At 38.4% G+C, this 12,419-nt stretch overlaps 1 protein-coding gene across 1 annotated transcript in view; it reads left to right on the top strand.

The window, feature by feature from the left end:
- The first annotated feature begins 1,495 nt into the window (after nt 1-1,495).
- The window catches only part of TCAIM (T cell activation inhibitor, mitochondrial), a 40,679-nt gene continuing 29,755 nt past the window's right edge, over nt 1,496-12,419 (top strand). The window contains exons 1-3 of the mRNA XM_007949673.2: nt 1,496-1,524; nt 5,140-5,275; nt 10,837-10,990. Coding sequence (XP_007947864.1) covers nt 1,496-1,524; nt 5,140-5,275; nt 10,837-10,990 — 319 coding nt within the window. The remainder of the gene's footprint in view (nt 1,525-5,139; nt 5,276-10,836; nt 10,991-12,419) is intronic.

The following is a 12,419-nucleotide window of genomic DNA, read 5'->3' as shown; positions in this document are numbered from 1 at the left end:
CACTTGACTGCTAACCAGAAGGCTGGCGGTTCAAACCCACCAGCCACTCCTCGGAAGGAAGGTTGGGCACTCCTACTTCCGTAGTGATACTGCCTCGGAAACCCAAGGAGGGGTCACTATGAGTCGGGGCCGACTCGATGGCAAACAACAACAACAAGGTTTGAATCTAGCCATTTCACCTCATAGGCAGCCACCACCATCTATCAGTGAAGATTGAATGTTGCTGTGATGCTGAACAGTTTCAGCAGAGCTTCCTGACTAAGACTGAAAAAAGGCCTTGCAATCTACTTCTGAAAATCAGTCAGTGAAAACCCTGTAGATCACAATGGTCCAGCCTCAACCAATCGTGGGAAAGGCATAGGACTGGACAGCGTTCTGCTACATTGTGCAGCTCATGTGTCCCCATGAGTTGGGGGCTGACTTGAGGGCAGCTAACAGCAATAAGAAGTTCCCAGTGATGCTTTTGCTGTCTGAGAACCACTGTTCTAAAGGTTCTCTTTTTCCTTCTCTTTCTTTCCTGTTTCTTCTTCCTTTTCTCTTTTCCAAATCTGATTGCACCCTCTCTGACAATCTCTGTCATTCTGCTGGAAATATAAAACATTCTTCATGTTGTGGTTTCTTTTAATGATGTCAGATTGTGCTCTTAAAGGAGAGCATTAAAAACTCAGAAGACTCCTAGGACTCCGAGGGGAAAATGACTAGGCTTCTTCAAGAAAACTGGAAAAAATTCAGGTATCCCTTGTTTGAAAATGCACTTTTATTTTTTTCCAAAAGATATTTCAAGATTTTTCTTAAAAATGCATCTTTCCATCTAGTAATGACAGTTATGCTTCATTCCATTACTGTGGTTCAAATATATTAACCACATTGTGGAAGTAGTTTTAAAAAATAGAATAGGATATTGTGTGGTGTTTTGTTTTGAAAGCAAAGCTCAGAGCTTAGGTAGGAAGGAAAAAAAGAATAGTTTGTTTACCTGCTGACTGTTGTAAATAATGTGACATTTCAAGACTTTGATAAGGAATTTCTCATAGGATTTTAAAAATCACTTGGTCGACATTAACATAAGATGTTAATAATACAAACTGTGTGCATGGATTAGAGGAACATATGGGAACTCTGTACTTTCTATGCAATTTTTCTGTAAACCTAAAACTGCTCTAAAAAATGGTGCTTAAAAAATCACTTGGCCAGTTGACATAAAGGCTGTAAACCAAAAAAATCAAATTCACTGCTGTTGAGTCGGATCCAACTCATTGCAACCCCTCCTTGGGTTTCCCAGGCAGTATCACTACAGAAGTAGATCGCTCAGTCTTCCAAGGAGTGGCTGGTGGGTTTGAACTGCCAGCCTTCTGGTTATAGTGTATTTCAATATCTTGCTAAAGATTTAAATGCTTGGAAAAGTTCATGTGATTCAAATCTCTTCACCCCTTTTATCTGCTTAACTTTTTAAGCAATTAATGGATGCCGGGAAGTTGGTGTACATATATATTCAGAAATGTTTTGCCACCTGAGACCTGTGAGGAGGTAAGTGTGGTGATTCAATCTGTAATTAGTATTGGGGGATAAAATCTGTTATGCATTTGGATCGTTTCAATTTACTGTTATTCTCAGATTCTTAAGTTATTTCATATTGTGGTGCAAAGTAGGGAAGCGTAAAGAGAAAGAAAGTCTTATGAACAACCAGGTCGTCCAAAAGTCCATGAAGAGCAGAAGGTTCGAAGAAGACTGACCATCAGAATAGTTCAGAGTGAAAAACTTAAGAGGAAAAAAAAAGTTTCTTTTTTGTATAATTTTTATCATGTTGCCCTCAAATCTGTTACTATTAGATGGGAAACATTTTGTGTTTAAATTTTAAGATCATTTCACTTCTTTATTTGCTACTTATAGATGAATAAATTGCATCTACTTCAAGAAAGGATTTAAAGAGTTGAGTAATAAAACTCTAATAGGCATATGAAAATAAATAGAAATAGAGATCAGATGCCCTAAAGAGAAAGAAGATCCTTGTGTTAACAGACAGAGCTGAGTAAACAATTACTCAAATTGAACACCAGATTTAGTTCTGACTTTTTGGTAGCCAAATCAGAAAGGGAAATAAAGTGTTCTTTTGGCTTAAAAACTAACCAACTTGACCTGTTGAATAAGAAAGAAAGGGCAAGTTTTAGATTTACAAAACAAATTTAGCAATATTAGTACCTTTAAATACTACTCCCTGTGTGAATATTAGGAGCCCTGGTAGTGCAGTAATTAAGTGCTCAGCTGCTAACCAAAAGGCAGAAAGACTTGATCTGCTTCTGTAAAGATTAACAGGATGGGAAACCCTATGTGGCAGTTCTACTCTGTCCTATAGGGTCGATATGAGTCAGAATTACTCGATGGCAGTGCTTTTGATGTGAATATTACAGAAAATAGTCACTGTTGAAAGGAAGTTCTCTAGAGAAGACAGAGTTGTTCCTACCAAGTCAATGTCTGACCAGGATTATCAAACAAAGCGGAGGTTTTCCTCTGATTGAATTTACAACATGAATTGTTAATCATAAAAATTAGATCATAACCTAGGCTATGTCTTAAAAAGTCATTCTGATGTTTATATATTGGAGGACATTTTCTTTGTTGGTTACCAGGGGTGGGAGGGAAGGGGAGGGAATGCTGTTAGATAGATAGAGATAAATATTGATTTGGGTGAAGAGAAGGGCAATGTACCAAATGTGAGTGACCAATATGGCAGCATTGAGGATGAGAAAGACAGAGAGAGTTACATGGGCAGTACAAACAACAAATATGAACCCCTTTGTAAATACAATACTGAGTTGTTAATGAAAGCAAACATGGGTATAGGGACGGATAGATGGGTGAACAAGCTAAACAATTATGTATGTCTAAATGGAGAGTGTATCCAAGATCATATACAGGGTTGGCAGACAATGGGCCTCTCGAAGAGTATGAAGGGATGGACACTGGGAGGAGGTAACTATGGGGAGGAAGTGGGAGGGGAGCTGCTGCATTGTAAATTTTGGTCAATGACATGAGACAAAGTATATGTGAACTGCTGTATGAAAAGTGAATTTACTCTGTAAATCTTCACCCAAATCCTAAAAAAAAAAAAAGTCATTCTGCTGGAGATATAAAATATTCTTCATGTTGTGGTTTCTTTTAATGATGTTTAACTACAGAGATCCAGGCTAAGCTTTATGTTCTCATGCTCCAACTTTGTAATGCATGGAGAGAATATGGGCAACTAGAGGAATGAGTTTTATAGTGTCCGGGGTGTTCCTTCAGTGATGATTGCCGCCTTGCCTTGATGCCATTGACAGGTGGTGAATGGTAGTCATTGCAGAATAGAACTGTGCTTCTTCAGCTTTTTTTTAATCCCAACACAGAGAAAGCTATGTATCTATAGCCCATATAACAAAACTTTGTAACAGTAGTTACCTTGCTACATGAAATGTCCTCTGGTATTTTCTGTTCTAGTCTCTTTTAAATGTTGGTCATGGCCTACTAAGTTGATTTCACAACTCATCAATGAATCATAAAAAACACTGCTATAGAGTAATTATAATGCACATTCTTTATTGATTAGAAATCATGTCATATGGTTTTGGTACAAAATAGATATCATATTGACATTTTGATTCGCAGAGGAGAAAGATGTGGAAGTCTGCTTCTGTAAAGATTTACAGCCTTAGAAACACTATGGGGCAGTTCAGCCCTGTTCTTTAGGGGCACTACGAGTCAGAATCGAATCTGGCAACAGGGTTATGACGGCTTTCCTTCTACAACAACAAAGTTCAATAGTTGTGATCAAGACTATCTGATCCACAAAGCCTAAAAGATGTACAGACAAAGATTGCTGACCTCTGCTGCAGTGACTCCTTCTTTTTGAAAATATAACCCTTCCCTGACATCTTTTTGTAAGCCCAGATGCTCCTGTGTTGGATTTGCTTGATTTAAAGAACACAGTAATTCTCCATGTATTTTTCCTTGAGAAGTAGTCTTAAATGAGTATCTGGTTTGCTTTCATTTAACATACATTAACAGTAACCTGTGTCAGAGCCCATGGTGTGGCCTTAAGATGCTTGTTGAGCTCTTCTTCCTCTTTGGTCCCCAACTGAATTTGCCATGAAGCCTTGCTTCTCTGGGCTGCCAGTGACTGAGCACAGCAGGGGTCCTGGCAGGTGTCCAAGTGTCTGTCAGACATTTGGAAATGAGAAGCTCACATGGAGAGTAAGTGAAGTTGTCTGTCTTTTACTTCTACTGCCTCTTACTGAGGACTGTAACGCCTGCTCTTTGTTTCTTTTACTGTTCAAACTCATGTTGTAATCCTTAAAGTACAACCCATATATTAACTTTCTGAAAGGTTAAATATATGAAAAAAAAAGGTAATCTGAGATATGTTGGTCACCTCCACATTGTTAAGTAATCTCTAAACACGAATCTGTAGTCTCTACCATTAGAAACTAATAAATCCTTTCCACAGCCTCAGTAAACCTAACGTATAAGAACAAAAGTTAGCACAGTATTTAGAGGTTTCTTTATAGACTGTTATGGAATGAAAATAATACATAACATTCAGAAATAAGTGTTAATGGAAGTGCTTCAAAAAATTGCAAGTAATTTCATTTGGATTTAAAACTGTACTTGAGAAAAACACTCTAAAGTAAGTTAAGCTAAAATTTAAGAGCATCAAGCTGTCCAACTAGCTTAATTTTAGCATGCTAGTAATGAGGAAATGAACTATGAGACATCTTAATATCACTTTGTAAACATTTAACTCCCAAAATATTTCGTGTTACAAAGAGAAAATGGTTGTGCTATGGAATATTGAGATCCTTTATCTGAAGGAGAAAATGATAGAGAAAATTGTCAGTGTTGGTTGTGAAGATAGCATTTCAAAGTGGACTTTTGAGGAAAAATATTTCATCATTTAATATTTCTTATATTGGACCAGAGAAATTTATAACCACTTTATTAAGAACCATGTAGTTCTCTCTGCTTGTTAAAGCTTTGTAAATTTCAGAAGTCCACAGAGTTCTGCATTTTGATTTTCATCTTGATTCTATACACATTCTTGTGCATATTGGGGATATGTGTGTATGTGCATGCACCTCAATGAAAAATAAGCCTACAATTTTTTTAAAGGTTATGTCTAAAGAAGGTATTTCCACACCGGTTTCTTTACTCGAGATCTTTATCGGGAGCTGAAGCAGTCAATGCCCTGAGGCCTTTCTATTTTGCAGTGCATCCAGATTTCTTTGGGCAGCACCCCAGAGAAAGGGTAAATATTTATTCTTTTTTATCTTAGTCTGCATTTCTGTTTATTTTATTTACCTTTGATGCATTATAATACAGAGAATTCTATAAATTTGCATTATTCTATCATGGTGACATCACCAGTGCTTTGTACCAATGTGAAATTTAGAGATACCGGACACTGAAACTGTAATTCTGCTTTGTTACAAAAGCAATAAAGCTTCCGTGTAAACTCTAGATTATTTAGTGATAATGTTCTTTTGGCTATTTTTAGACTCAGTTTGAGGTATTGAAAGAAAATTTAAGACCTCTGTTTACCATGGTCAGAGTCCTGGTGCCAGAATGGTTTAAGTGCTGGGCTGCTAAATGAAAGGTTGTCAGTTTGACCCTAACACCTGCCCCACAGGAAAAAGATGTGACAGTCTGCTTCTGTAAGATTATAGCCTTGGAAATCCTATGGGACAGTTCTATTCTGTTCTAAAGGGTCACGGTGAGTCAGAATCAACTTGGCAGCAATGGGTTTATTACCATGATCAGTTTTTTTGCAGATCAATTTTCAGTGCCTTCATGGTTTTCGCCGACCTCACATGCTGCTGGACCACTGCCCAGCAATATCAGTTAATGTGCTCAAGAAATGCAAAACCAGTTGCTGTTGAATCAGGTCTGCCTCATAGTCCCCTATGGGTTTTCAATGGCTGATTTTTCAGAAGTGGATCTCCAGGCCTTTTTTTCCAGGAAGCCTGTGAGTAGACTCAAACCTCCAGCCTTTCAATTACCAGTCCAGTGTGCTAATCATTTGCACCACCCAGTGACTCCAAGCCCAGTAATAGGTAAATGTTTTCCCTCTTTACCAACATATCTTTTTTGATTTAAATATGTGCTTGTAGTAAAGGGTTAACTCAACAAGGTCTGGTTGCTTAAACATTGCACATTCCAAAGCAAGGCCTGGCCTCAAGTCTGGCCCTGACCACCTCCTGGTATATCACCTTTGAACCCTTGGAATATCCTGCTTGATAACAATATGTTTACATGCCTGAGGCCTTGGACAGGCCAGGTATTTTATATTAGCAGTGTACTTTATAGTGAATACCTGTTGCTGTATGCCTGAAGCTCTGGGCCACAACTCTGTGGGTTTGACCTCAGGGAGCTAGAGAACCGGGTAGCTTAGGTCAGTCACACGGGAGCCACGTGCTTACATGACTGACCTCCAGTAAAGCCCTGGACAACAAGGCTTAGGCAAGCTTCCCAGCTTGGTAACATTTCACACTTGCTGTCACACACCATTGCTGGGAGAAATAAGCACTGTCCATACAACTGCTCTAGAAGAGGACAACTGGAAGCCTATACCTGGTGTCTCCTGAGCTCTGCCCTGTGGGCCCTTTACCTCTGCTGATTGTAATGCATATTCTTTCACTGTAGTAAACCATGAGTGTGAGTATAACAGCTTTTCTGAGTTCTGTGAGTCTTTCTAGAGAATCATTAAACCTGAGGTGTTTTGGGGGGACTACTGACACTATGCTTGTTGTTGTTGTTGTTGTTATGTGCCGTCGAGTCAGCCCTGACTCATAGCGACCCCTCCTTGGGTTTCCGAGGCAGTATCACTACGGAAGTAGGATTGCCCAACCTTCCTTCCGAGGAGTGGCTGGTGGGTTTGAACCGCCAGCCTTCTGGTGAGCAGGCAAGTGTCTTAGCCACTATGCTACCAGAGCTCCCGACACTATGCTCTGGTAAATTTATATTTTTAGTTATTCTTTCAACTTGTATTTTTGAGTGCTGACTCTGTACCAAGTCTTTGCATTAGCTGCTCCCTCTCCTTAAAGCATCTTTCCCTCAGGTGCAGATGTGGCTTGTCCTTGGCCTTTTTCTTAAGTGTCCCCTTTCAGTGAGGCTCTCCCAGACAATCCAATTTTAAATGGCCACCCCCACCTTTATTTCCCAGCATTTCCTGTCCCCCTTATCATGAAGTACCTTTTCTTTTTTTCTTTTTAGCTTTACAACATATTCTATTTACTTATTTATTAGGACCATTGTTTATTTTTCTCCTGTCACTAAAATGCAAGCTCTGTGAAGGCACTTTAGTCTCCTAATCAGCCTATGTTCAGTTCTGTCTTCTTCCCACTCTTACAAAACATACTTGCCCCTTTTCTAAGGAAAACAGACTTAAAAGTTGCATCTAGTCATAATATCAGACTCGAGAGTCCAGGATCTCAGAGTAATATACAATTTTTTAAAAGTTATTTTAAATTCAGAATTATAGGTTTCAAAAATCAAAACTAACTACACAGTTTACTTCTCTTTTACCTCATTCCTGTTTACTTCCTGTGGGAAAACATTTTTGTTTGTTTTGGTTGTTTTTTTGTTATTCCAAACATAAACGTACATCAAGAAACATACATCCAAGTTTCTGTTTTAATTGAACATGGACTTCACTAGAAACATAGGTACATGTTTCTCAATGTATGTTTATACCATGTATGATTGATTATACTATAATACTGTGATTGCTGTTGTTAGGTGCCATTGAGTCAGCTCTGACTTATAGCGACCCTATGTACAACAGAACGAAACATTGCCCAGTTGTACGCCAGCCTCACAGTCCTTGCTATACTTGAGCCCATTGTTGCAGCCGCTGTGTCAGTCAATCTCCTTGAGGACCTTCTCCTTTTTCACTGACCCTCCGCTTTAACAAGCATGATATCCTTCTCCACAGAATGGTCCCTTCTGACAACATGACCAGAGTAGGCGATACTAAGTCTGGCCATTCTCATTTCCAAGGAGCATTCCAGCTGCACTTCTTCCAGGACAGATTTGTTCATTCTTCTGGCAGTCTATGGTACTTTCATTATTCTTCACCAAAACCACAGCTCAAAATCATCAACTTTTCTTCAGTTTTCCTTATTCATTGTCCAGCTCTCACATGCATATGAGACTATTGAAAATACCCTGGCTTGGATTAGACACACCTTAGTCTTCATACTATGACTAGTTATATAATTATGGCGATTTAGTCTTACACCAGCAGAGAATGTACTTCAGTTGCTTATGGGATTCTCATGGCTAAGAAGTACATATTATAATGAATTAAACAAAAGTGAATAATGGTCATTTCTATTTTGAAGTCAAACCATGTGCCTAAGAAGAGATTTAAAGTGATGTTTTTGGTGGTGGTTGTTGTTTTTGGTGGTGGTGGTTGTTTTTGGTGATAGGTGCCATCAAGTCAGTTCCAACTCACAGTGCCCTGTGTACAACACAACAAAGCACTGTCCAGTCCCCACGATCATTGCTATGTTTGCGCCCATTTTTGCAGCCACCGTGTCAGTCCATTTCATTGAGGATCTTCCTCTTTTTTGCTGACCCTCTGCTTTATCAAGCATGATGTCCTTCTCCAGGGACTAGTCCCTCCTAATAACAAAGTATGTGATATGAAGTTTCGACATCCTTACTACTAAGGAGCATTCTGGCTGTACTTCTTCCAAGACAGATTTGTTTATTCTTCTGGCAGTCCATGGTATATTCAGTATTCTTTGCCAACACAATAATTCAAATGTATCACTTCTTCTTAAGTCTTCCTTATTCATTGTCCAGCTTTGTTGTTTTCAGTTGCCTCATACCTATGGGGCAATTGAAAATACCATGACTTGGGTCAAGCACACCTTAGTCCTCTAGGCAACATCTTTGTCACTGCTATCAAGTCGATTTGACTTGTAGCAACCCCTTCTGCGTTTCTGAGGTGGTATCTCTCTGGAAGTAGATTGCCCCATCTTCCTTCTGAGGAGTGCTGGTGGGTTTGAACCACCAGCCTTCTGGTTAGCAGTCAAATGTCTAGGCACTACACCATCAGAGCTCCCTTTTAACACTTTAAAGAGGTCTTTTGCAGCAGATATGTCCAATGCAAAATGTCATTTGATTTCTTGACTGCTGCTTCCATGAGTGTTGACTGTGGATCTAAGTAAAATTAAATCCTTGACAGTTTCAGTTTTTTCTCCATTTATTGTGATTTTGCTTATTGGTCCAGTTGTTAAGATTTTTGTTTTCTTTATGTTGAGGTGTCATCTATACTGAAAGCTGTAGTCTTTGATGTTCATCAGTAAGTGCTTCAAGTCCTCTTTGTTTTCAGCAAGCAAAGTTGAGTCTTCTACATATTGCAGGTCATTAATGAGTCTTCCTCCAATTCTGATGCAGCATTCTTCTTCATACGATCCAGGTTCTCAGATTATTTGCTCACCATACAGATTGAATGAGTATGATGAAAGGATACAACCCTGATACACACCTTTCCTGATTTTAGACCATGCAGTATCTCCTTGTTCTATTTGAATGACTATCTCTTGGTCTATGTGCAAGTACCACATGAGCATTTGCACAATTAAGTACTCTGGAATTTCCATTCTTTGCAATGTTAACCATAATACATTATGATCCACACAGTCAAATGCCTTTGCATAGTCAATAAAAAACAGGTAAACAACTTTCTGGTATTGTCCACTTTTAGTCAAGATCCATCTGACATCAGTAGTAATAGCCCCTGATCCAAGTCATCTTCTGAACCCAGCTTGAATTTCTGGAAGTTTCTCTGCTGCACATTTCTCAACATCTCTTGCCATCTCCAATAGCACAGCTCTTTGTCTCTTGCAACAGAGGGATTCAGCACAGGGATCTTGGTTCCAAAGGGCGTACTCCACTCCTGGCTCTTCCCGCCTTATGGTAATCACATCCCTCCTTTCCACCTCTGGAATGACTCCTTTTAAACCTAGCAGGATGGCAGAATTGTCCAGTCTCCACATTTGGGCACCATACACCTTAATTCCCATGTTCCCACCCCCAAAATGGTGCCATGCACCTTATTAACATTATTAGCAAGTTATCCAATCCCCTTGGTGGGCCACAAGCACCTCACATTTACACGGTCCCACCTAGTCATCTGGTGGAAGTCACAAAGACCATGGCTAGAAGGGTCATACCAAGTACTTCACTGCACTGCTGTGAGTGGTAAGAAGCACAGTTATTTTTTAAAATTATTCTTCAGTTCCTTCACCAAAGGGCTATGAGTTAACTTTTTGCCTGTGAATAATGAAGAATTAAGGACTATTTTTAATGAAACTCAAAAGCATTGGTAGATAGACAATCATTAAAGAAAGGATAGCATACTATATATGCTTTTACATGTTTCCTTTTTTACTTGACAGTATATCCTGAAATCACTCCATGTTAGTTCATAGACATCTTCTGCATCATTCTTTTTCTTCTTTTTTTCTTTTTGGCTACATGGTTCTCAGTGAATGAATTTACCATCATTAGTCAACCAATTCCTATGAATGAGCATTGTAAGATATACATATATACTATATGTACAGTATTCATATACATGCCTGGTTCCATTCTTTATGATGAGATTTTTCATCCATTTGGAGTTCACTCTGTTATGTGTTATGATTTTTCATTTTTCAAAGAGCTATGAAATCCCAACATCTTTAAATACTAAAATTATTTAATGCTCTCAGTAATGTATTAAAGAGGTCAGCTATAATTTCACATGTTTCTGTGTTGCTGTTGTGTGTGTAAATGCTCGTTGATATTTTTTTCCAGGAAGTCAATGAAAATTCTCTTAAGAGATTAAGTGTCTACTTAGAAAGCCTCCAGAAACCAGGGTTCAAGTCTTTGAAACCAACTCAGCTTACCTTTTATGTCAGAGAAACAGACCAGAATTCTTCTGATGGCCAAGAACCCTTTAGTACTTCTGGTACGTTATTTTATTTCTAGTGTGTCTCTTGCAAGTTTCATGTTAAAGTATTTTTCATTAAATTTAACAATGTCAGAATTCCCTTTGGATTGAAGCCTTGGTCACAGAAAAATAGTATCATTTAATTGATTATTTTCCTAGGACTTGGTCCATTCCTGGCTGCATGTGTTTGAAGAAGACATTTGTGTGTGTGTGTGTCTGATTAAACGTTTTTGTCTATAAAACTAAAGATATTCCTGTTTGTCTCTTTCCCGTTTCTATGTTGCTTTAAGTATTAAACATGTATTTAACAACTGACATTTCTAAAAAATACAACTTGCATTATTTTCTTTAGTCTTCAGATACCTGTGAAGTAGATAGTATTTACCCTGTTTTAACTTAGTGATGTTGAGTGACTTCCCCAAGACTCTTGAGGTAGAATGTGGATCTTGACACCAAATTTTTCAACTCCACAGAACACTTTTACTGAAGTCTATTCAACCTTAGTGTTCAGCTCTCTTTTTGGTATCATTTGTCCCTCCTTTAGCCATGATGCAGTGATACTGAAAGTAAAGTTCAGATGTTTAGGTAAAGATCCTTGAAACCTAATCATTTCTTTAGCTGTACATCCTTTTGGTGGTCCTTGAGGAAATAACCTTATTTTTGGAGCAAACGTTAAAAGAATTTAGAGATCTACTAAAAGCTTTCTGTGAGGTAATGCTAAAAAAGCTAGAAAATGCACTATAATTTTTTTAAAAAAAAGCCAACTATTGTAGAGCTCAGAATTTTATAGGTCTTTGAAAACTAGAATCTATTTTTAATTCTGCAACTGACTGACTGTGTAACCCTGACTTTTGGTTCTTCAATATATTAGAAGGGTTCTTCATATATTAAAATGAAAGCGTTTAAGTACCGTGTAGCAGCCACTCACACTGAAGGTCCCTAAATTATACCTGATGCTCACAAGGCTCTCAGGAACCGGATGGAGTAATGAAGAGCTTGAGCTAAAAAGTGCTAACATGGGATCTTTGTACTCAAGAGAATTTCCCACCCAGTCTCTCCAGGGACTCATATTTGCTAGTCTATTTTCTGCTGTCTTTTATCTTATCATTAAATATGAAAGATCAGGAATCACAAATTCCACTCCTTGACTCCTTGAATCCGAATCCAGATCCCATCAATATTCTTTAAGGATATGGAAAACCAATCACTAACTTTATGTGGAAAGGAAGGAGACCTCAGATAAGCAAAGCATTATTGAAGAAAGTAGGAGGTCTCACATTCTTGGATCTTAAAACCTCCTATACAGTCATAGTAGTCAAAACTGCCTGGTATTGGTACAATGACAGACACACAGACCAATGGAATAGAATTGAGGACCCAGAAATAGATCCATCGACCTATGGTCAACTGATCTTTGACAAAGGGCTGAAATCCATTAAATGGGAAA

This window comes from Orycteropus afer, unplaced genomic scaffold (genome assembly GCF_000298275.1).
Source record: "Orycteropus afer afer isolate SDZICR_OR568_19922 unplaced genomic scaffold, OryAfe1.0 scaffold00250, whole genome shotgun sequence".
NCBI lineage: Eukaryota > Metazoa > Chordata > Mammalia > Tubulidentata > Orycteropodidae > Orycteropus > Orycteropus afer.
This window is presented reverse-complemented; position numbering and strand designations above follow the sequence as displayed.